This window comes from Nycticebus coucang, chromosome 4, assembly GCF_027406575.1.
Source record: "Nycticebus coucang isolate mNycCou1 chromosome 4, mNycCou1.pri, whole genome shotgun sequence".
In the NCBI taxonomy this organism is placed as follows: Eukaryota; Metazoa; Chordata; class Mammalia; order Primates; family Lorisidae; genus Nycticebus; species Nycticebus coucang.
Genome location: NC_069783.1, coordinates 1,147,826 through 1,172,734, shown reverse-complemented (window position 1 = coordinate 1,172,734; position 24,909 = coordinate 1,147,826). Strand labels below are relative to the sequence as shown.

At 51.0% G+C, this 24,909-nt stretch overlaps 1 protein-coding gene across 4 annotated transcripts in view; it reads left to right on the top strand.

Moving 5' to 3' along the window:
- The first annotated feature begins 5,982 nt into the window (after positions 1 to 5,982).
- The window catches only part of PXDN (peroxidasin), a 98,150-nt gene continuing 79,223 nt past the window's right edge, over positions 5,983 to 24,909 (top strand). The window contains exon 1 of one of the 4 annotated variants that reach the window (XM_053588128.1): positions 5,983 to 6,326. In XM_053588128.1, coding sequence (XP_053444103.1) covers positions 6,127 to 6,326 — 200 coding nt within the window. In that variant the 5' untranslated portion in view covers positions 5,983 to 6,126. Of the gene's footprint in view, positions 6,327 to 18,662; positions 18,719 to 20,705; positions 20,781 to 24,909 lie in introns of those variants that run through there. The other 3 variants (XM_053588126.1, XM_053588130.1, XM_053588129.1) reach the window with 3 other exon arrangements.

Below are 24,909 nucleotides of genomic sequence, written 5' to 3'. Positions count from 1 at the left end.
AACCATGGAATCTGAGCGTGCAGTTTGATCTTTACAGATGCTCCAGAACTTGGCTCTGACATAGAGGGGCTTTCAGGACCCCCTTTTGCATTCCCAGCAGGGAGCTGAACATCTGCTGCAGTATGCCTGGGGGAGGAGGAGTGGTGGACAGGGAAAACACACAGGGAGCACTTGAGTTCTAGAATTCTGTCTGCACAGGGCTGGACAGCCAGGACCGTGCCCTGCCCTGCACCCTCCAGTGCATGTTAGCTGAAACTCATCTGAGGGGCTGCAGGTCTCCTGGTTCACTGCCTGTGCTCAGCTTGTCCACTGGAGCCTGCAACACCTGGGAGGCCTTTGTTACCCCGCTGTGGGCCACAGCAGGTGCCTGACCCCAGCCTGCCAGACTGTCTCTGTCTTGTTCCCCTGCAACTCTACTGCACTGGAGTGAATTGCTACCCCCGAGGTTCCTGTGCTAAAATTAGGAGGTTCTTGTGGTGTCCTCAGCCACATGGCCTGCGTGGCCAGGAAGGTCAGGTGTCAGGGTGAAGCATCTCCCAGACTAGGGGCGCCAAGGGTTGCCCTGCCTGCGGCAGGGGAGAGGCATGGACAGGTTCACCCCAGACCCTCCAGGGAGAACTGGCCCTGCTGATGGCTTAGCCTTAGGCTTCTTGCCCCAGGACTGTGGGAGGATGAATTCCTATAGTTTGAGCTAGAGCGCCGTCCCCGCAGCCTGTGGCCCCTGGCCTGCAGTGGAGGGGCTGAGCACACAGTAGGAACTAGCCTTTGAGGGTGGAGCAGGCTGCAGTGAGGTCTTGGCACAGCTCCAGCAGGCCCTGTGATCAGGGCTCACTCACCGTCTGGGAGCGGCTCCCAGCCCTCCCAACTCCAGGGCCCACCAGACCCTGAGCAGGTTCCCAGGCAAGAGGTGCGTTGGCACCTCCCTGCCTACCACATTCCACCCGCTTTCCCGGGTGACCAGGTCCTGGTGCCCCACACTCTTTCTCCTCTGTTCTCACAACCACAGCGCAGTAGGAGCTACTCTTCTGGCTTTGCAGATGAGGAAACTGAGGCCCAGAGGAAGGAAGAAAGTTGCCAGGGTCACAGAATTGGAAACAGAGGTGAGGAGACTGCCTCTTAGGTGTGTCTTGTTCCTGACCCTGTTTTCCCCCGTAAGTTCTGGAAGAGTGTTCAGCCTGGTAAGGGAGACAGCAGACAGATGACATCGTCACACCAGGGTCAGGTGTCCATGGGGCGTGGCAGGGGGAGGCATCAGCAATGGGGCAGCCTCAGCGCTGCAGTGGGGACATGCTACCCACATGTTCCACCTGGGCAGGGGTCAACCCTTAATGAGTACTGAGCCCTGGACTGCACCAGGGAGGGGCAGAGCTGCAGGCCTCTCCAGGTGCCACTGGAGATGTGGGGGGAGAGCTCACACTGCAGGGACATTAGCAGCAAGGCAGGGTCAGCAACCGGTGAGTGCAGCACCTAGCAAGTCCTGCCCCATACCCAGGCTGCCGCTGCAAATGCCTGGTCTGGATGTTTCTCTTCCTCCCGCCCTTTCTCTTATTAGCTACAAGTCCTTGAGTTAGTTACTTAAACCTCCCTAAACCCCAGTTTTCTGATCTGCAAAATGGGGAGAATGATGCTTCTGGGCTGTTAGGATGATCTGAAAACCAGATGTCTGCGCACAGGTAGTTGTGGAGTCTACAGGCCAGACTGAAGGTCCAGTCGCAGGAAAGGGGACCTGGGCCTTTTCCTTTCTGCTTCCTGTGAGTTCACAGATTTCACAGGACAACAAAAGATTGTCAATTGGCGCCTGAAAGGAATGCACGCTGTGGGACAAGTAATAGGACTTGAGCAGATGAGAGGATTTGCAAAGTGGCTGTTAGAGGGAAGTGGGAATTTTTCACATGAGTCCCAAACAACATGATACTTGGATGGTCTTGATCATCCTTTGGAACAATCCACTCAGGGAGGAGGAGAGGCCTCCTGAGGGCAGATGCAGGAAACAGGGTGAACAAAGACTTGGGGACATTTAGCTCAGTGTGAGGAAGAGCTTCCACCATAGGGGACATTGCCCCAGGCCCAGGCCTCCCTCCTGGCTGCACAAATGGCCAGTGCACCAGTCAGGGTCTTCAGACACAGAAGTGAGAGGATGGGAGTGTAGGTAGACGGGGTGGGGATGTGGGTGGGAGGAAGGGAGGTGTGAAGACAGACAAGGGCATGTGTGGCTGGGCAAACAGAGGGCTGATTGTAAGTAACTGGCTGCAGTGACTGTGGGGCAGGCAGGCCAGGGTCTGTAGACTCCAATGGGGGTGTGCGGGCTGGGGGGTCTGCTGCGGAAGACTGGAGGCAGACATCCTTCCTCAGGGAAACCTCAGTGCTGCCCTTCAGGCCTTCCCACACTGCTGAGGGTCATCTCCTCTCCTTGAGGTCAGGTGACCCTGGAGGTCAGGCCCAGCTGCAAAAGACCTTCAGATCAGCACCTGGATTAGTGTTGGATCAAACCCGGGGCTGCAGCGGATGAGTGGACACAGGTGCAGCAGGAGGAGGGGCTCTGAGGGCCAGTGCACCTGAGCAGCGGTAAACTGACACCAGGACACCCCCTGAGAAGCGGGTCTGGCACAGTCAGCTGCTGGATATCGGCAGCCTCCGGCTCCCTCCCCCCAGGAACAAGGATACCCAGCACCTCCCTTGGTGCGCTGAGGAGAAGGTCAAATGACCCAAAGCATCACCATGATTACTGTGCTTTTTCTGATGACTCTGAAATGGACTTAAAGCAGGGAAGGCTCAGGTACTGTGTGGCTGTTTAAGGCATCACCCAACCCTGGTCAGTGCTGAGAAGCCCAGAGCTGCAAGGCTGCCCAAGAGCCACTCGGGTCACCTGAGCAAGGGCAGCAACACCCATGTACAGGTGTTCCTTTTCTTCCAGTCCCTCCCCTGGTCTCTTGGCCACGGTGGGGTGCCAGGAGTGGAAACCTCACCTCAGGGCCTTGCAGCGTGAGTGCAGCCCCGGGGAATCAGGGCAGGCAGTGGGCACAGGGAGGGGAGGGCATCAAATTGAGTGAGGTGGGGCTAAGGCCGAGTCGGAGTTTGTTAGGCAACAGTGGCTGGGGACAGGAGGCGTGAGGAGCGCACAGCAGCTGCAGCGAGGACGGCTGCATCTACACCCCGTCTGAACTGGGGCGGAAAGAAGTGGCAAGTGGGGCACGACCATGGGGACCTGAAGGCAGGGCCCAGCACTGCTTCCAGCACTGGTTCAGGGCCAAGGGGGGCCAGAAGCAAGGCCGAGCAGAAAGGAACGGGCTTTGTACCCGCACTTCAGGGTGGGAGCACTGAGATGAGAAGAGCCTCCCTCTGTGGTCACCAGAAGTGGTCCGGAGGGCAGAGAGCAACTCAGGTGGAAAGCCACGTATTTTAGGGTGAGTAACCTTTTGGGTTTCCAACATGATAACCTTGTCTGGAAGTGGGTGTGGTGCCTTGGAACCTGCTGTGGGGACACCAGGTGGGTGCTCTGTATCCCTAAGTTACTGGAAAGGTGGTTACAGGTTCCCACAGGAATGTGATGTCTGCTTTCACAGCACGTGTGGCAGCCAGGATGCCACTTGTATGGACGTGAGCACCCTTGTGTGGCCTGAGCAGTGCCAGAAAGAACTGGTCTTTTCCTGGGTTCCCCGGCTGGAGCTTCTACGTCCTTTAGATCTTCCCTGGTGACAAGAGCGGCTGTTACTCCTGATGGGCCCTCGGCCCCATGTGAGTCGACTCAGATGAGTACATGCAGGTTGAGGGTGGGTCCCCAGGAAAACTGGACACAGGATGAGGGCTCAGAGCCGCTGGTGTCAGCTGGAGAAAAAGTCCAGTCCCTGACCAGTGAGTCGCTGAGTCATGCTCAGGGAATGGCCCAGTAAAACTCCTGGGCACCAAAGCTCAGCGAACCTGCCCGGATGGACACGTGGCTGTGCCAGGACAGTGGCAGGTCTTGGGCCCATGGGGCAGGAAACCTTGGTTCTGCATGTGGGGGCCTCCTGAGCTTCATCTGGTGGGTTCAGGACGGTGTCCCTTACAAAACACCGTGATCATAACTGCACCACTTTCCTCTGCTCTGGGAGTAGTTCCCATAAGTCATCAAGCCTGAAGGCGTCCTCCTGGGAACCTTTGAATTTATAACCAGTTGGTCAGAGCGTGGGTATCCTGGGACTTGGACCCCTGAACTCACAAGTGGTGTTGATATGAGGCCTGTGATGCTGGGGTCCATCTATGCCCTGTGGGGTTTCCCCTAAGTCCAAGTGGTCAGTGTCAGAACAGCACTGCAGTTGACTGGGATGCTGAGCCTCCTCACCCCCGACTGCTCAACCAATGGTTTGTAACTTCCACTGTTTGGGAAAACTTAGGGACGTGTTCTTTTTTTTTTTTTTTTTTGTAGAGACAGAGTCTGACTGTACCACCCTCGGGTAGAGTGCCATGGCGTCACACAGCTTACAGCAACCTCCAGCTCTTGGGCTTACGCGATTCTCTTGCCTCAGCCTCCCTCCCGAGCAGCTGGGACTATAGGCGCCTGCCACAATGCCTGGCTATTTTTTTGTTGCAGTTTGGCTGGGGCTGGGTTTGAACCCGCCACCCTCGGTATATGGGGCCGGCGCCCTACTCACTGAGCCACAGGCGCCGCCCAGGGACGTGTTCTTATACATACCCATGGTCCTATAGAGACTTTGCCATCAAACCCAGCAAGGTCTCCTGTGGTGGGCAGCCTCTGAGGGGGTCCCCAAAGGTTCTGTCTTCTGTCATGCACCCTTCAGGTGACTCCCTTTCCTAGAGTACAGTCTGGACTCACTTGAGTCTGTGGATAGCAGCCTGCACAGGTGACAATTTGTGGCCCACCTGACCTAGGTCATTTTCTTTCTCTTCCTCGGAATACTTGCTCTGGGAGTCTGGGGCCATGTACTGTGTGTAGATCACAGAGAGACCTGCACGGCCAGAGACCTTCTGCCAGCAGCCGGGAGAGTTCAGTACTTGGCTGATGCTGGCTCAGCCAGAAACACCCCTGCCATGTCCTGAGAATCTAAGTGGGACCCAACTTTGCAAGGCTGGTCCCAGATGTTGAACCTTCCAAAACTGCAAGATAAAAAGCGTGTGTAAACTTGTCCCTGGCAGTCCCCTTCCAGGTGCCTCCAGACACACCCCAGGTCAGAGCACCAGATGGAAACAGCGGAAACATGGTCTGCCGTGTGCCCATCACGGCAGACCAAGACCAGGCCTGGGCTCTGCTTTCTGAAAGAGACACTTAGTAACCCTGTCACTTTGGACAAATCAGTTTACTTAGCTATAAAATGGAGAAAAACGGATCCCTGTGATAATTAGTGGAGAGGATGTATGCTGTCTCCATGCACACCCACTAGTGGGTCTGCGCTCCCTTCTCGGCCACGTCAGGAAGGGCACTGATGGGCTTTGTCCAGCCCCCCTGAAGCAAATCGTGCTAGGGAGCAGGGGGCTCACAGGCCCAGAGCCCCGGGGCGCCTGGGGTCCCGTCTCAGGTCCCTCCGTGGGGAGGAGGGGCTGTTTTAAAAGTTAGAGGATTTTACACCGAGCAGGTCTAGCGAGAGGAAGGGAAAGACAGCAGAAACGAGAGCGCGCTTGGACGCATGCCCGACCACGGTACCACTCCGCAAGTGTCATAAAACGACAAGCCAAGGACGCCCCCCTCCCTCCACCCCCACCCCCAGTCACACGTAGAAACCACAGGCAGGAGAGGTGGAGTCACTAAACTTACCCTCCCCGCCAGGTCACTAAAGCTTTATGGGGACTCAAACCCGGGTCACAGCCCTCTTTCGCCCCTGGGGCAGCCCGCCATGGGACCTGGCCTGCAGCCGTGCCCTCCCCGCACTTGCCTGTGGGTCACGCTGGAGGGGGTGGAAAAAATAAGGGGGGCGCAGCGGGACGCCCAGGCCCTGGGTCCTTGCCCCGCCCCGCCCTCGGGGACTCAAGAGGGGGGAAGGGAGGAGCCGCGCGCATGTGCACAGCTGGCGCCCCCCGCCCCCTGCGCACAGCTGGGACGTGGGCCGCGGCCAGGCAGGCGCAGTCCGGAGCCGGCAGTGGTCGCGCCGGGCCCTTCGCGGTTCGTCCGAGCGTCCGTCCGCGCCGTCGGCCATGGCTGCACGCCCCGCGGGCCCCGCGCGCCCCTGCCTGTTGGCGCTCGCGCTCTGCTGCTGCTGGGGAGCCCTGGCAGTGGTGGCCCAGAAGCCGGGGGCCGGCTGTCCCAGCCGCTGCCTCTGCTTCCGCACCACGGTGCGCTGCATGCATCTGCTGCTGGAGACTGTGCCCGCCGTGGCGCCGCAGACGTCCATCCTGTGAGTGCGGGCGGAGCGGGGCGCAGTGGGGTCCGGGGTCTACGGGGCTCGCAGGGTGTAGGGGATTTGGGGGCCGAGGCTCAGGAGGGATTTCGGCTACGTAAGCGTGGGGCGATCGGGGTACCGGGGGTCGGGCGCGGGGCCCACTGGGCCTTTGTCCGCCCTGGTCCGGACGCCGAGGGGCGGACCTGAGCGCGCGGCCTCGGGAGCCGCCTTTGTTCGGAACTCGGAATCCCCCGCAGACTGGGAAGTTGTTGGGAGCCGACAGGGAAAACCCCATTTGTCTTTCGCTGCTCACCCTACTCGGCCCGTTCCCCTCGGGTCCCCCTTCCAGCCTCCGCGCCTCTCCCTCGCTGCTTGGTGCCCGGTGCCCTCTGCCTCCCCCAGGACGGCGTCCCCGCCCCGGGCCCGCTCCCAGTCCCGATCGGTCCGCCTGGCCCGCTCCTCCTCCCTCCCCTTCCTCCTCCTCCTCGCGGCCTCCCCGCCCCGCGCACGATCTCCTTTCCCTGGAGTGCGGTGCTCCCTGCGCTGGGGACTCCTCCCTCGGGGATCCTGGGTTCTCCGCCGCCACCGAGCTCCACGCCCAGGGGCCCTGCATCCGCCCCGGGGGCCGGGAGCCCGCGATCCCTGGTGGGGGGGGACGGGGTTCCCCGGGGCTTTCCCAGCGCGCGGAGCGAGCCAGGTCCGGGTAACCAGGAAGGGCGCGGAGTCCTGGAGCCTCCCGGCTCTAGACGGAGCCGACTTCTGCCCCAGGCGCTGCTTTTGCTTCGTTTCTAACTCGGGCTGCCGCCTTAGCGGATGTGCTGAACTTCCCCAAGACTTCGCCTTCAAGCTGCTCCTTTGTACCTCGCACTCCACGGGCCTCTCGCGCCACTTTCTGCAAAGAAGGAATCTCCGTCCGGTCGCGCCTCGGGCTCCACTGGACCGAAATGCCGCCGTGCGCGCTGCAGGCCTCGGTGTGTTCTGAGGTGGACCCAATCAGGACTTTTCAGAATCTGTAAGGCGGTTCGGGCGCCGATTACACTTCACCATCCTGCAGCTGCACTGCCAGCAGGCCAAAAATAGTTTGCACTTTTCCTAGCTGAGCGGCGGATTTTTTGGCACCACAATAGAGTCTGCAAAAGTTGTAAAAACCTGAGTGAACTACCCAGGAAGCAGGAGGGCGCGGCTTTACTATGAAGCCCACTGCTCTGACAGACCACCGCTCCCAGCAGTCACCATGCCTGCAAGCTCTTCCTGCAGGTTGCGGGGAAGGGGTTTTGCAGCCCTTGGAGGTGCTGGGATAGAGAGAGCGCGAAGGCCCAGCTTCCAGGGCGCGTGCCTGGTCAGCCAACATCTCACCCAAAGACATGGACTTTGAAAATGGGGCAGGGGAATTTTCCCTGGAGGGGATACTTTAATTTTTCAGTGAGTCAGTGGCGAAAGTTGGACGCTGAAGGCTTTATTTAAATCTGGCCAAAGTCTCACACTTGTATTGTGCTTTTCCTCAAATGCTAACGGCTTTCTGAAAGGAACATTGTAGAATGGAAGTTGCTGTGCATGAGTAGAGCTCCCCAGAAACCTGACCGAATTGGTCAGCATGGCTGAGTGGACAGGGCCACCAGGGTCAGCACCTGCAGGAGCATGCTGGCCTGGATCTCTGCCTTAGGGAGAGGCGGGCTCTCTGCTGCTGGGATTGTAGGCCCCGTGCACGTGGGTAGAGCTGGTACCCAGAGTTGGTCCAGCTGGGTGACATTTAGCAAGTCACTCCTCCCCCAGGGCTGCAAGTTTAGGGGAAAAAGAAGAGACAGTTGCTGTGGGGTGCACCTGGGAGTAGAGGAAAGAAGGCAGGCTGGTCCTGTGGGGGCTTCATGTTGGGGTGTCTCTGAGGGCCCCACTGGGGAGTTGCTTGATAACTCCACACATGCAGAAATGCTCAGTGTTCACTTTCAGACTTCTCCCAGGTTTCTGCCCCCATGTATATGCTATTATTTTATATTTTTAGTTATTATGTGGTAGAAAAGATAGGAGAATAAAGAACCTGGCCCCAAAGTTCATCCAGCCGTCTGACCATTATTCCATCCCTGTGCCTTCGAGCCTGTGTCCCCACAGAGAAAATTAAATCCAAGTCACTTGAACACATCCTGCCCCAATGCCTCAGAGATGTGTTTAACTGGCCTGCTGTTGGGTACTTGGATTCATTGTTTAGGGCCTTAGAAAATAATGGGCTGAGTGCACCTTGTGACTCAGGTTTAGATTGATCCTGGCGAGCTAGCCAGTAGCATAGAGGCCCAGTGGCATCCAGGTCAGAGTGCCTGCAGGACACAGCCAGCGGCTGTGGCTCAGTTCAGCTCGTAAGGTTTTGTAGAAATGCTTCACTTTTGAATACGGTATTACACTGCATCCACACTGCAGTGGGAATTTGTCACAGGACATTAAAAGCTAGTATCAGCCATAAGGTGCTTCCTTCTGTCCTCTCAGCCCTGGACTTCTTGGGAAGGTCACATCGCTGCTGTTCTGTCAGCAGTGCTGGGATACTGGCCAGTGTGTGGGACTGCTGCTGTCCACAGCCCCCCTCCCCCCCGCTTTCTCTGTAGCCCCCCACTGCTGAGGTCATGCAGCGTTGGCCACACAGTCCAGGCAGCTCTCTGGCCACATGCTGGCCCACAGTGCAGTCAGTGTGACCGAGGCCCTGGCCCAGAGGGGTCTGACGTCAGGGAGGTGTGGACCTCAGGGACCGGCTTTGCAGAGAAAAGGAGGCTCCAAGCAGGTGGCTGGGCCTGCTCCCACCACACAGTCTGTCTGCCAGACACCTGTTCCCACATTCACCTGTTTTCTTATCACCTATTGGGTGTTTGGGCCCATGCCTTCTTCTGGACTACCCATTTAAAAAAAGCTGGAGGGGTGACCGTCCAAGTGCACACAGGGCTGCAGGGGACGGAGGGGCCAGGAGCACCCTCGACACTGCTCCCTTGGAGAGTGGACTCCCAGCTTCCAGCTTATGTCACATAGGTTGCCACATCATGAGTCCACCTACCTGTGGCCTCCACAGGCCCCTCTGGCAATCATGACCTAGAGATGGAGAAGTGAGTCTTTGGGCCCTTGAACTGACTCCCTTGTCCCATGGGGACCTTGTCCCCAAAATCATGGCTCCCTCCAGGTCTGTCATCCATCCTCCTTGGAGGTTCCCCAGTGCTAGCTTTAATTTTCTTATTGACTTCCCTGTGAAATCTGTCTACTTTTCAGCAAGGCAAGCTCTTCCTTCCGCATGGTCCTGCCTGGGACCAGTCCTGTCTGCCGGGGCCTGGCCAGGGCTCTGCTCTGCAGCCCTTTCCCTGCTCCCCTGACCCCTAGGGACATCAACAGGGATGCCAGGTCTCCTCTGTGGGGTGACCTGTGTGGACTAGTGGCTCCCCAGGGTGAAGACTGGATTGTTGAGTTGTCACACTGTGCTGTCGCGGCCTGCAGACAGCTTAGTGCAGATATGTGAGATGGAGCTTTTCATGGTGCTTGAAATAATATCATCAATGGTTTAGCATCTTTTAAACTTGATAATTCCAGTGATTTAAATCTTCTTTGTCATGAAGTTTATTTTAAAAAATAGTTGTTTTTTCCACCTAGTCACTTGATTCTCTTAAGATCTACAAGTCCACAGATAAAATAGGTAAAGCCTAAGAGATTTCTCAACAGAATGATTATTCGCGTGACTGAAGTTGAAACAGGCAAAAAAATCAACTAACACATTGTTGTTTCATGGGTTAAATCTGGCATTCCTCTCTTCCTAGCTTAGATTCCTTATTGCTGTTTTTTTGTTAATTAGTTTCTTTATTCTAGAGCAGTGGTTCTCAACCTTCCTAATGCCGTGAGTGGCCCTTTCATACAGTTCCTGTGGGTCAGGACCCATGGATTGAGAACCACTATTCTAGAGACTTTGTTGTCTATCCCTTGATTTATCAGCCCTCCTGAAGGGCAGAGATTAGGAAACATTGAGGCTTTGTTTTCTATCTCTTGATTTATCAGCCCTCCTGGGGGCAGAGATTAGGAAACGCTGTCCGGAGGGCTGTCGGGAGGAACCCAACCCAGAGTCCTGAGTGAAGACTGCAGGCCCAATATGTCTCCCTGGGGCATTTGTTCACTCTGGCAGTGTTTACTTCAGACCTCTTCTGGGAGGGAGGCCTGTTCCTGGTCTGGTTGCACCCTGGATCCCCAGCTCTGTCAAGACAGGGTTCCTGTCCTATTCCTGTCTAGATGAGCTGCCCCTCTGAGGAGCTCAGGGCTGGGCAGGGGATTCCAGGAAGACAAGCCCCCTGGCTCAGCCAAGCTCTGTGGTCACAGGCTGTGATGCACTGAGCTCCGCAGAGCTCCGAAGGCTTAGGAGGAGCTGAAGGATCCTCCCCTCCCTTGTTTTAGAGTTAGGCCAGAAGCAGAAGCTTAACCAGTGACTGTTTCCTTATTTGACCTTTGTCCAGATGAATTTTCACTTAAGAAAAAACCCCAGCTTTATCAGATAGAATTGCCATTTGAAAAGATGCACATATTTTAAGAGCTCTTGGTAAGTTGTAACACAGCTGTTCCTGTGAAACCGTTCCCATAATCGAGGTCTTGAACAGACGCTTTCACCTCCTTGTTACCCGGGTAATTCTTCCCTCTGTCCCACCCCTTTCTTCCCTCATTTGCAAATTTTGCCTCTGGGTTCCTGAAGGATATTGGTCTTTGGTTTTCCAATTATCTTTGTCTGATTTTGGTGTATCTTAGTAAACATTACTAAATAGATTAGTTGAGAGGCAATTCCTCCTCTTTAATATTTTCGGAAGAGTATGGGTAGAATTACTTTTATTTCTTCTGTAAATGTTTGGTGGAATTTCCCAGTGAGGCCACCTGGTCTTAAAGTTCTCATTGTGGGAAGGTTTTAAACTACAATTTCAATTTCTTCCATAAATAAAAGGCTATAAGGGTAGCTATTTCTTCTTCTGTGAGCTTTGGCAAACCATCATCAAAGGAACTTATCCATTTTACTGATGCTGTTAAATTTGTCATCATTACGTTTCTTTTCATCTGAAGAATCTGTAGGGACCTCGCTGCTCTTATTGCTGATATTAGAAAGGTGTGTCTTCTTTTTTTTGTTCCCAGGTAGTCTGGCTAGAGGTCTGTCAATTTTATTGATCTTTTTCAAAAACCCAGCTTTTAGATTCATTATTTTTCCCATTGTTTTTCTGCTCTGATCTATGTTAATTGCCTTTCTTCTACTTTGGATTGAATTTGCTCTTTTAGTTTATTAGTATGGAAGTTGAGGCCATTGATTTGAGGCATTTCTTCTTTTCTAAGGTAGATATTTAGTGTTATAAACCCTGTTTTTATTTTCATTCTGCTTTAAATACTTTTTATAATTATTTCCCTCTTACTTTCTTTGTCGATCCGGGGATTATTTAGTTTTGTGTTACATAGTTTCTGATATTTGGGAATTTTTCCAAACATCTTTCTTCCATTTCTTTCTCATTTAATTCCTTTATAATCAAGGAGTACACTCTGTGTGACTTGGATCCTCTTAAATTTATTGAGACTTGTTTAATGGCATAGAATATGTCTTAATAGGGAAATATTCCTTGTGCCCCAGAAAAACATGTGTGGGGGGTATTCTGTGGTGTCAATTAGATCATATTGATGGATACCGTTAACATTTTCTGTGTCTCAATTAATTTTTTGTCTGCTTGTTCTACTAATTATTGACAGAAAAGTATTGAAATCTTTGATTATAACTGAATTTGCCTTTTTCTTCTTGACATTTGCCTTATGTATTTTGAAGATGTGTTATCAGGTGCTTAAATGTTTAGGATTCTTTTATCCTGTTGAATTGACTCTTTAAACAATAATGATTTTCTCCACTTTTGATAATAGTCTTTTCTCTGAAATCTACTTTTTCTCATATTGATATTGCTGTTTTATCTTTCTTTGGTGAGTGTTAACACTATACATTTTCCATCCTTATTTTTTACCTAATTTTTATTAAATCGTAACTGTCTACATTTATGGGGTACAATGTGATGATTTGATATACAATGTGAAATGCTTAAAGCAAAGTAATTAACATCACCTCACTTCTTTTTGTGGTACGGCATTTATAATATACCGTTAGTTGTTTTTAAGTGTACCCTTGCATTGTGAACATTAAGTGAGATCCCGTCAGATACCCTCTCTCCACTCGTCCTGCCCCATTCCCTCCCTCTCCCTCCTCTCCCCTCTGTCTTTCTGGACTATCTTTGTATTTTATCATTTGTATGAATGTGTAAGTATTTATATATTGGTTTCATCATAGTATTGGGTACATTGGATACTTCTTTTTCATTTTTGAGATACTTTACTAAGAAGAATATGTTCCAGCTTGTAAGGTCTTTCTCATTTTATGGTGTACATATGGTCCATGGTATACGTAGACCACAATTAATTTCAGAACCCCAACAAGACTCAGTCCATTCTTATTTTTACTTATTTTTGTCTTTCTATTCAAAGTACATTTCTTGTAGGCAGCTTGTAGGTGGGTTTTGCATTTTATCCACTTTGCCAACCTTTGCCTTTTAATTGAGATATTTAGACTATTCACATTTAGTGTGATAATTTGTGTGCTTGGGGTAAATCTTGCATTTTGCTATATGTCCCATTCATTATTTGTTTTTTTCTTATGTTTTTGTGTTCTTTTGAATTAAATGTATTAAAAAAACATTTTTTAAAATATTTTTTAGTTTTTTTTTAATAGCTGATGTTTTCTATTTATTTATTTATTTGCAGTTTTTGCCTGGGGCCAGGTTTGAACCTGCCACCTCTGGTATATGGGGCTGGTGCCCTACTCCTTTGAGCCACAGGTGCTGCCCTAAAAAAACATTTTATTTTATTTTTTTTTTTTTTGGCTATTAGCTATAAACCTGTTTTTTTTTTGTTTTTTTCTTTTCTTCTTTTTTTGGGGGGCGTTTGTTTTTAGTTCAGTACTTTGTTTAGGATTTATACTATACATCTAGATTTTATTACGACTTATATTCAAATTATACTATAAATACTATAAATACAGCATAAGGACCTCACAGAAGTATACATGCACACCTCATGTTATTTGTTTCACTTTATTGCTCTTTGCAGAAATTGCATTTTTTTTTTTTTAACGAATTGAAGATTCATGACAACCTTGTGTCAAGCAAGTCTACTGGCATCACTTTCCTAACAGCAGGTCCTTACTTTGTGTCTGTGCGTCATGTTTTGGTAATTCTTGAAATATTTAAAACATTTTCATTATTATTATGTCTGTTAAGGTGACCTGTGAATAGCAATCTTTGATGTTACCATTGTGATTGTTTTGGGGTGCCACAACCCCCCCCATATAAAATGGCAACTTAATTGATAAATGTGTGTGTTCTGACTCTCCACTGACTCATCCCCCACCTCTCTCCTTCTCCTCCAACTTCCTGTTCCCTGAGACACAGCAATACTGAAGTTAGGCCAATTGATAATTCTACAGTGACTTTTAAGTGTTTACATGAAAGGAACAGTCTCTTACTTTAAATTAAAACCTAGAAGTGACAAAGCTTAATGAGGAACACCAGCGAAGGTTTCTCACAGGGAAGACTTTCCCACAGGGGGGCTATCCTGGTGCAGGGGTGCAGGCTTCCCCACCTGGCAGCACAGGGGAGGCTCACCCTCAGGGGGGTTGTCCGGTGCAGGCTTCCCCAGGCTGGCAGCACCCGTGTGGCTCTTCTTCAGTGGTGTGAAGCCTCTGGCTCCTGTGAGGCAGATCCTGCTGCAAGTTTCCCCACAGTGGACACACTCAGGAGACAGTGCTCTGGTGGGGGCTCTGGTGGTGCTGAAAGGGGTTGCGGCCTTCCCTGCAGGTTCCCACATTCACCTGCTCCTGGGCCTTTGTCCCATGTGCTACCTGGTGAGGAGCGTGGACACAGGCAGTGCCCTCCCCAGTGTGGGGCTCCGAGTGCTTCCTCAGTCTGGGCAGGTGGCTGGCTGCAGTCCGTTCCACATTCCCACCTGTGAAGTCCTGCCCTGTGACTCTTCCTTGAGTAACGAGTTCACTTCTTTGCTAAGCCGCCTCTGCCTGTTGCGCATCTATGTGGTCTCTCTTCAGCGTGGGCTCTGCTGTCATCTGTCTCACAGAGTCTGTGCTGAAAGGGCTTCCATGCAGCAGGCACTCACAGAGCTGCTGAGACTGTGGTGCGTGGGAAGCCCTCCCTCCCACCTGCTCTGATGAGGTCTGTACTGGGAGTAAGCTGGTGCCAGAGGGGCCCAGTCTGGCTGGGATGTCTTTGCCATATGCCCCGCAAGTGCACACCTCACATGGCAAGTGGGCCCGGCTGCTCCTCACGTGCTCAGGAGGGGCTTCCTCATTCTTTGCTCCACACAGACCCCAAGGCCAGGGCCTGACCAGAGTTGGGCCCCCCTGGCTGGGTACCCAGGACTCTTCTTCATTTTCCAGTGGGTAAACTCAGGGGATCTCGAAGGTGTGGGTTGCAGGGAGGCCATGAACACAGTGCTCTCTGCTTCACAGTGTGGTGGAGAGGCCCTGGGCTGCATCAAGGAGCCCCACTGCTCTCAGGAGTCCGTGTCCACGTCCTTGAATGCCACCGGCCACTTTGGACGTTCCCATCTCAGACCCCACAGAATCCCAGAGCTGTGTGCCTAGGTGCCCACATGGTGTTGCGTGACCGGAGACGCGAAAGAACAGCAGCTTTGCCGTGGGTATAAGCTCGCTCCTGCAATTATTAAGGGTAAACAAGAAACAGACTACATAGTATGGAATGGCGTGTAGCAAAGTTCTTTATTTCAGGGATCTGATTTTATTCACTTCTAGTCACGTACACACTTAATCTATCATCTGTTAGTTTCACCATTACCTCATTTTACCTATCTGAAATTAACTTATAAGGAAATATCCTGTTACCACATCAACACAATCACTTCTGCAGCAAACATCCTCTTCCAGACACTGACTAATCTCTTGGGCAGGTATCTAAATAAAGATCACAAAGAAGAAAGCAGCCACAGGGGAACAGAGTTAATGGAAGAGTACCTTCAAGCGTTCACTCAGTTTACTCAGCATGAAGTAACGACTGTGTCTCTCCTCAGGGCAGAGCACCTATAGACCTCTGACAATATGTTTTTAACATATGTCAAGCCTCTGGCCCGTATCTCTGAGGAAGGGTGGCATGCTCTTTGGCCTCAGGCTTAACAGGGTGCACAACTTCAGAGAATTGGCTAGTGGAATTTTAACTCTAGGCAAGCTAACTCTGCTCGTGTCCCTTAAGCCCCAGGTCCCTTAAGCCTCTGTAAGAAAAGCAAGCCATTTTAAACTCACACTGAGTTCACTTTGTGTGCTTGATGTAGATTATGTTTATTTCTAAATATTTTCCTACACATGACACCTGCATTTTGTAGAAATGAGTTACGTTATGCTCAAAATCCTTAAAAGCAGACTCCAGACTTTGTCCTGGGAATGTGTTCCAGGCACCAGCTTCCACATCTCACCAACAACACTGCCTGTCCGGGCACAGACAGGCTGGACCTCCACACATCCTGGTGACCGCTGCCTCTCAGTGCCTCCCAGCAGGACCGTTCCCCGCGTCCCCCGAAAGAGAAAGCAGCCCCTGTCCTCATATAGTTTCAACAGAGATACTGTAGTTTTCGCCAGAAAAACAGAAAATTCAGGTCTTTAAAACACATCTTTCTTGTCTTTACTATTTTGAATCTGGGGAGTAAATAGAATTTTAATCACCATTTTTGTGTTCTTACCCACTATCTTTATCATCTGTGCCAGTTTGGGGTTGGTTTTGATTGAATGCTTTAATCTTCTCAATGTGAGTTGTATTTTCCTGCTGTTTCTTTTGTTTGCTTTTTCTTTTCTTTTATAGTTTGTCTGTTTTTACGAGATAGGGACTCATTCTGTCACCTGGGCCGCAGTGCAGTGACATCGTCATAGCTGACAGCAACCTCAAACTTCTGGGATCAAGAAGATTCTTCTGCCTCAGCCTCCCAAAGTGCTTGGATCACAGACACGAGCCCTGTGTCCAGCCCTGTTCCGCTTCTTGTCATCACTGATAGTGTTTTAGGAGATTCCGGACATCGTGAACTTCATCTTGTTGAACGCTGGCTCTTTTTTTTTTTTTTGCTTTGAGACAGAGTCTCATTCTGTCGCTCTGGGTAGAGGAGCAGTGCAGTGTCATCATAGCTCACAGTAACCTCAAACTCCTGGGCTCAAGACATCCTCTTGCCTCAGTTTTTCTATTTTTAGTACAGACAAGGTGTTGCTCTTGCTCAGGCTGGTCTCAAACTCCTAAGCTCAAGCAGTTCACCCACCTTGGCCTCCCAGAGTGCTAGGATTACAGGCAGGAGCCACCACGCTGGGTATAAACACTGGGTCTTTATGTGTTCTTATATTAACCTTGATCTTTGTTCCTGAATGCAGTTAAGTTATGTGGTCTTGCCTTTTGAGGTTTGTTAGGTAAGGTCAGAGCAGTGCTCAGGCTAAGACTAACCTTTTCTTTTTTTTTTTTTTTTTTGTAGAGACAGAGTCTCACTTTATGGCTCTCGGTAGAGTGTCGTGGCCTCACACAGCTCACAGCAACCTCCAACTCCTGGGCTTAAGCGATTCTCTTGCCTCAGCCTCCCGAGCAGCTGGGACTACAGGCGCCCGCCACAACGCCCGGCTATTTTTTGGTTGCAGTTCAGCCGGGGCCGGGTTTGAACCCGCCACCCTTGGTATATGGGGCCGGCGCCCCACCGACTGAGCCACAGGAGCCGCCCAAGACTAACCTTTTCTTATAACTGAGGCAAGACCTTTCCACATGCTATCCCCAATGCCAGGTGAATTTTTTTTTTTTTTTTTGTAGAGACAGAGTCTCACTTTATGGCCCTCCGGAGAGTGCCGTGGCCTCACACAGCTCACAGCAACCTCCAACTCCTGGGCTTAAGCAATTATCCCGCCTCAGCCTCCCGAGCAGCTGGGACTACAGGCGCCCGCCACAACGCCCGGCTATTTTTGGTTGCAGTTTGGCCGGGGCCAGGCTTGAACCCGCCACCCTCGGCATATGGGGCCGGCGCCTTACCAACTGAGCCACAGGCGCCGCCCGCCGGGTGAATTTTTTAAGATTGTAGCCCGGCTGGTGGGAGCAGGTGCACTTGTGTCCTGGTCCAGAGTGCATGCTAGTGCGTGTCGCCTCCAGCCAGCTAGGTGGGTTCTCCTTCCGCCTTGTAGAGTTCACTTGCACATGTATGCTGGCTGGTGCTCAGCTGAATACTCACACTTACCCCTGGGGTTTTCTTTCTGTCTCACCCTGGAGTATCTAGGGATTGCATCTCGAATCCTCTGTGCTCCCTCACTCAGCCTCAGCTTCTCTCCCAGGCAGTGAGCCAGGGCAGTGCTCTGCTCACCTCATTGTTTCCCATTTCTCAGGGGTTGTGTCCCTTCTTGGCTGATGTATGATATATATTTTTTGTTTTGCTTTGGTTTTTTTTTTTTTGAGACAGAGTCTCAAGCTGTCGCTCTGGATAGAGTGCTGTGGCATCATAGCTCACAGCAACCTCCAACTCTTGAGCTCAAGTGATCCTCTTGCCTCAGGTTTTTCTATTTTTAGTAGAAACTGGATCTGGCTTTTTGCTCAGGCTGGTCTCAAACTCCCGAGCTCAAGTAATCCACCTGCCTCAGCCTCCCAGAATGCTAGGATTACGGGCATGATGTATGGTATCTTGAAAACAGTTGCTTTGATATTTTGTTAGTCTTTTGGTTGTTTACTGATACTGAGTCTTGCTCCTATTAACTCCGTTTTGTTCAGAAGGGCCATATATACCTACTCACTTTGTTTTTTACCATCTTTAAATTCTTCTGCAATAAGGCGTGTTTAAAAATAAATTACAATTAGAATAAAATAATAACAAGTTCAACATGCTCAAGTTCAGTTTTTAAAAAAATTGAAAACTAAAAAGCTGCTCAGATGATGTTTTCCATTTGTCCTTGGAATGCTGTTGTATTCCTTAGGAATTTATGTTCAGATGCTGTAATGAATAACCACAAAATCTTACGCTGGATTAAAAGCATAAAAGTTCTTCCTTCGCTCTTACAAAATCCTGCAGAGCTGGTCTCTGTTGGGCAGCTGTTTGTTGGAGGTCAGCTCTAAGCCGGGCGTTGGCAAGCTTGGCCTGCTTGCCAAGGGTGGCTGCCTGTGTGTGGAGTCGGCCCACTGGAGCGTGCCGTATACAGGCAGCACTCAGCAGTGTCAAACCAAACCGTCCACAGTCACGCTGGCTCTCTGAGAACATGTGTGCTCTGACTCAAGATTTTGGCTCTGCCCCTGCTGAAGTTCTGGCTCTCAGGAGGGACAGAAAGGAGGAAGAGAGGGTGACCCTGGAGTTTCTGCCCCTCTGCGTGGGTGAGTGCTGACGGCCTCTCCAGCCCAGATGCATGGCCTGGGTGTGGAGTCCAGCTGCGTGTCCGGTGCGGAGTGGCCGGTGAGCTGGTCCTCAGCGTCTGCGGGCGCTGTCCTGGACATCACTGTGCACCGTTACTGCTCCCTCCGAAACTCCACCTCACCTTTTCCTCCCTTGGTGCTGCTGTTTGCAAGGAAGGAGCAGCTGGGTCCTTCTGCTTCTCAGAGAGGCCACCAGTGTCTGTGACCTCCCTGTACTTTGATTCTATGTTCTGCAGCTTTTGGTGACTTTACTTGCCTCTGGCCTCAACTCCAAAAGTGGCTGTGGCAAATACTACCACAGATGAGTCTAACAAGGGGGATTTTATTGTTCATTATTTGGAATTTAAGGTGATTTATCCATGTGTGATGGCTGCCCCATGCGCTTATCTGTGGTAAGGGGAGAAAAGTTCCAGGGCTCCTAACCTGTAGCTCATGGCCAGATCTCTGGTAAACCAGTTGCTTAACTGAAGGCTTTTCTCTAAGGGATGAGACAGATTTGAGTTTGACACATGCCTGCCCTGGGTAATTACAAAGGTAACAGATGCAGTGGTGACAGGGAGACAGAAGCCAGGAGGGGACCCTCCATCCCCAGGTTGGATCATTGCCTTCTGGGGGCCAGGAATCAAATCAGCTGTCGGTCTGAACATCCGTCCTCTGCCGCCCGCCCATGTGTCTTCTGCTGCCCATGTGCCTGGGGCCCTGGCTGTGCCCTGGAGCCTGCCTGTGTCCCAGCCCCTGGCCAGAAGCTTCCCAACCCTTTCTATTTACTCACTGTGATACTAAAGCTGTGTATGAATTTGTGAGATTATTTGGAAATCTGCCTGCTGCTTCCCTCCTTAGTCCCCTCTCCTGCTCCCCCACTGTTTCCCTCTGTGGGTATGGAGTCTGGCTGGGTGCACAGACACATCCAGGCTGCCAGTCCTGTGGGACACGAGGGCCACATGGCCTGCTCGCCATGAGCAAGAACTCAGGGACTGTGAAGCTGCTCTTTCACCCACTAATTGCACCATCCTGTTTATTTTTCCTTCAGAATATATTTAAAATCTATTTTTATACAAGTCGTACATGTTCATAGTAGAAAAAATTGAAAATACAGATAAACAAAACACATGCCTCACATTCCTCTCATTAGAGAGAGACGTTGCCGTTGTTGGTATTGCCCTCAGGTGCGCGGAGACAGCTGTGTGCACGTCTGCATGTGGCTGCCTGCTGGGGACTCAGCCCTCGGTCTGTGATAACTTCCACACTCAGGCCATGGGACATGTCCTGCTCTGTCGTGTACTTCGTTTTATCATATCGTGAGCCTGTGTCTGTTCAGTAATGAGACCTCATCTTTGTCAATGTCGTGCCGTATTTATTTGTGAGGAATTCCCACATTAACCCAATGCTTGCTGTGGGTCATTTCTTTGTTTTTCCTTTCCCGCTGCTGTGAACGGTACTTCCAAAATACTAGGTGAGCACTCTGTGTCTGGATAGTCTGAAGGGCACATGTTTACCATCTTCCACAGGGTTTTGATCTGTGCCAAAGACCTTGGCTGTCACGTTGTGTGTTTCCCTGTTTTGATTCCTTCCTGGACACCGTCCTTATTTTCCTGAGGACAGGTGTTCCCCAGTAGCTGAGCATTGGTCCATATTTCCTGCAGTACTAGTGTAATGTTAGTACAGATCTGACTGAGGTCAGTCTCTGGCGGTTGGGATGAAGTGCAGAGAGGAGGGGCAAGGTGCAGAGGACGCCGTTAGCGCCAGGACTGTGGGCAGAGCCTGGCCTGGGTGCCTGTGGGCAGGTCTGTGGGCAGAGCCTGGTGTGGGTGACTGTGGGCAGGTCTGTGGGCAGACCCTGGCCTGGGTGCCTGTGGGCAGGACTATGGGCAGAGCCTGGCCTGGGTGCCTGTGGGCAGGACTATGGGCAGAGCCTGGCCTGGGTGCCTGTGGGCAGGTCTGTGGGCAGACCTGTGCCTGTGGGTCCTTGCTCAGCAGCTGGTCTTGATCATTACACTTTTCCTTCTCTCCACATGCAGTAACTGTGAGTGTGCCCCAAGGACTGACCCCACGCACGGATTGTGTCTTTTACTAAACTGGTTTTGGCAGCTCTGTATTTGCCCTGGATTCTAACAGTTCCCATTTTGTGGCCTGTGGCCTGTGGCCCACATGGTCACCGTCCCATCTTTAGCTATTTGTGCTGGGCCAAAAGTCACACTGAAGCCTTGAGCCCTTGCACTGGAAGCAGCTCCCTTGAGAGGATGGGGCGCCTAGATGCCCAGAGAGCTGCCCTCCAGGACGAGTCTGCTTGATTGGGGGCTGAGGACATGGAGCAGCCTGCAGGCACAGGGCGCATCCAGCCTCCACCACAGCCCTGCTCTGTGCTGCCCAGGCGTGCGTCCTTGCCTAAGGGACCTACCTCTCGTAGCTTGCCCTCTCTACTCACAGGGCCTCGTGAGGAGACGCAGGGCTGTGTGAGCCCCCAGCACACAGCCTGACGTAGCAAGGGCCTGTGTGGTGGACACTGTTGTTTTACTATCAAAATTAGGATTGCATTGAATCAATGCAAATTTAAATGTGATAAATTTAAGTGTGAGGCCTGACAAAGGAGCACATCTGAGAAGAGAAGCCCATTGACACAAGGCTCAGGAGGCCCAGCCCAGAGGGATAGGAGGTGGGTGGTGCTGGGAGGTGTTTTTCCTTCTGGGAGGACAGCCTGGGTGCTGACCCTGCTTCATTGTCACAATATTTTATAAACTAACTTTAATTGAAGCAGATGCTTTGATGCAAACAGGAAATTTTCACAAAGCATAGTTTTCAGAGCATTTCAGACTGACAGTTTTCTCTAACAGACCAAACTAGATGTTTAAGAAACATCTGGTTTTTCCTCTTGAAGACAGCACCTTCTCCGATCCTGGGAAACAGGAAATGATCTGTTATCGTGAGGGCCCCTCCCTTCCCAAAATCCCTTCTTCATTTTCAAAAACAATTCTTTTCTACAGTGTCATACAACATAGATCTAATGTTAATTAATTATGTCATAGCTGAGACGTAAGGGCATGGAAATGGAAATTTAGACTTACTCTAAATAAAACATAAGACTGTCATTGGTAGAGATGGAAAAATTTTGACTTGGCACCCTTAGATTAATACTTTCTCTTTTCAATGGTAAAAATAAGACTATTACTACTCTCAGACAGGAAGAATTCCTCACTCAAAAACATTGTAGGAAAGAACCCTATTTTTCAGGCAAAGTGTGTGTATCTGTGCGTTTTTGCTGTGGAAACCAAGGCTGATGGTCAGCTTCTCCTTCCTAGCTACGGCCGGCCAGGCTTCCTTTGGGGAATAAGACTGGGCTGTTGCTTCCTGGCATGGAGCAAATATTTCTAAAGAGCTATAACCCATGGAGCAGCATTTTTAACTTTTAAAAATAGCAATTAAATTAGATACAATTAGTCATCATTGTTACTTATTCGGACTTGTGGGATGTTTGTATTGGCATAGCAACAGGTGGCTAAATATTAATCTGGAAAGTTTGTTTTTTGTGTGTATTTCTTTTTATTAGGTCATTTTCTTAAGTCCGTGCTGGTGTCACCTCACTCATGCACTCATGAGTTCATAACCACTGCAACCCCCTCACTTACCCATCTGCCTTATCTTTTTTTTTTTTTGAGACAGAGTCCCACTTTGTTGTCTTCAGTCGAGTGCTTTGGTGTCATAGCTCATAGCAACTTCAAACTCTTGGGCTCAAGTGATTCTCTTGCCTCAGCCTCCTGAGTAGTTGGGACTACAGGCACGTGCCACAGCACCTGGCTATTTTTTTTAGAGATGGAGTCTCGCTCTGGCTTAGGCTAGTCTTGAACCTGTGAGCTCAGGCAGTCCACCTGCCTCGGCCTCCCAGAGTGCTAAGATTACAGGCGTGAGCCACTGTGCCCGGCCCCATCTGCCTTATCTTAATCTGTTGTTCCGTCCATCTACCCATCCGTCCGTAACCACTTGTCCATCCATCTATCCATCCCATGTTCTATCTTTTTTCCTTCCTTCCTTCCATCCATAATCCAATCTCCCATTTATTTATCCACCCATCCACCCAGTCTTCTATCCATCCATCCACCACCCATCCATCTCAGCTGGCATCACTGTTAAGTGTCAGGTACTGGTGCATGGGGACCCTGCCGCCTGATGCTTGCTATCCAGAGGGCTTCAGGCTGCAAGGCACCCCATGCTGTAGAAAGTGCCCTAGTGGCAGTGTGCCCCTCCTGCCACAGCCCTGTGCTTGCTCCTTCCTACCCCTCCCTGTATTTCAAGAATGGGATTAGAGGCCTAGCTAGAGGTTATAGAAGAGGAGACAGCTGAAGAAGGCCTCGGCCTGTAGACTCAGGCCTCCTAAGCTCAGAATGTGTGGGCTTTTAAATCCAATTCCCTCTTCAGTCTTAGAGTCTTAGCCTTCTTTGCTGTGAGGTTCTTTGGAGTTTTGTGTCCAGCATCCTTGCAATCTGTTCCTGAGAGAATAAAGCTCCACGGAGGGTGCTGGTATGATTTCTGCAGCTCTCCCGAGGAGCATTCCTAGCTATTCTCCAGAGGCTGGTGGTATATCCACTCTCGACACCGAGCGGGTGCTGCATTTGGGCTTGTTGTGTAGTCTCTCTTGAGAGGACTGGCAGGTTACAAGAACTCTGAAACTCAGCACAGAGCAAGAGGGCAGCTGCAGCATCACAGCTGAGCCGGTGAGGGCCAGGCAGTCAGGCCATAGGGGAGAATGACTGGAGTTAAAATGAAGAGACCCACCTAGAAGCCTCTTTAGAGGGCTACTTCAGTAAGATCTACCTTTATTCTTTTCCCAAGGTTCTATTTTTGTCTTTGTCTTCTCAGAAATCCTTCCTTGACAGTTATCTCAGATCTGTAAACTGTCATTGATAAAACTCTCTCGTTTAGAGTGCATGAGACACTAACCCTAACCCCTAACCCTAAACCTCTCATGTAGGTTGCACGTCTTGTCTTCTAGCAACTTAAGTTACATGTGTGGCGCACTCTAGTCTATTCTGTAGGGAGTAACCATTTTATAAGTATTTCTTGATTCCATTTTCTGATCCATTTCCTCGGCGAAGGTAATTAAATCACAATTAGTTGATGTAAGGCCTTGAGAAAAGTAACAAGTAAAAACCAACCTGTTTCAGTAGAGCCTGGAGCCAGTTACCCTGGGTCTTGTTTGTGGGGGAGGGCGGGGCTTTCTGCCTGATGGTTGGCTAACTGTTGGGTGAATGCCCAGTGGGAGCAAGAATCCAAACAGCACGCTTGTCTCCCTGTGAAGGAACAGACTCAGCTCACTCTTTCAGTGGTTTAAGTTGTGGCATTTCTTGAAACAAGTGTGCTGCGTCTCAGCAGGCCTGCCTCATCAAGGCGCTTCCCACCTTGGAAGGGTCCTGTGTCCGCAGCCTTGCTGCCTGCCTGTCTGTGCTGGTGAATGTTAGGTCAAATTGCCTGGACCCCAGCACATGGGTAAGCGGCTAGGCATCCTTGTAGAATTCTTGTGAAGTACTTTTAGATGAGATTAACATGTGACTAGACTATGAGGAAAGCAGTTGCCCTCCACAATATGGGTGAGCTTCCTGCAGTTGCCAAGTCCCAAGATCAACCTCCCTGAGCAGGACCAGGCAGAGATCTGGCCAGCAGCTTTCTTGGGGGTTCCGATGTGAACTTGCCAGGCTGCAGGTCTCCTGAGCCTGTGCTAGAATAAACCTGCCCGCCTGTCCCTGCCCTAGCCCTTTCCTTCCCTCTCTCTCTGCCCCCTGCTGTACCCATGTACACACACATTCCAGAGAACCCTGACCAATATAGTGTCCATGGCCATGGGTCAGGACCCTGGACCTTCTGGACTAGCCAGCTGGATCTGGGTGGGCTCCTGAGGACAGCAGTCCGTCTCTGGCTGGGTAATGATGGCCAGGACAAGCCCAATGGAGATGAGCTAGAAAGTATTCAGGATTAAATAGCTGGCCCTGAGAGTGGGGACCTAAAGGCTGTGGTGTGGCCAGAGAGGCCACCCAAGCCCTGTGAGGGCCCTGGAGCTCCTGGGAGCGAGGAGGCTTCTCAGTAGAGTGCAGGGGGCTAACGCCCTGGGAAGCATGTTTGGCCTCAAGAGTGTCTCTGAGAATAGCCAGGCCGCCCCCAGTCCT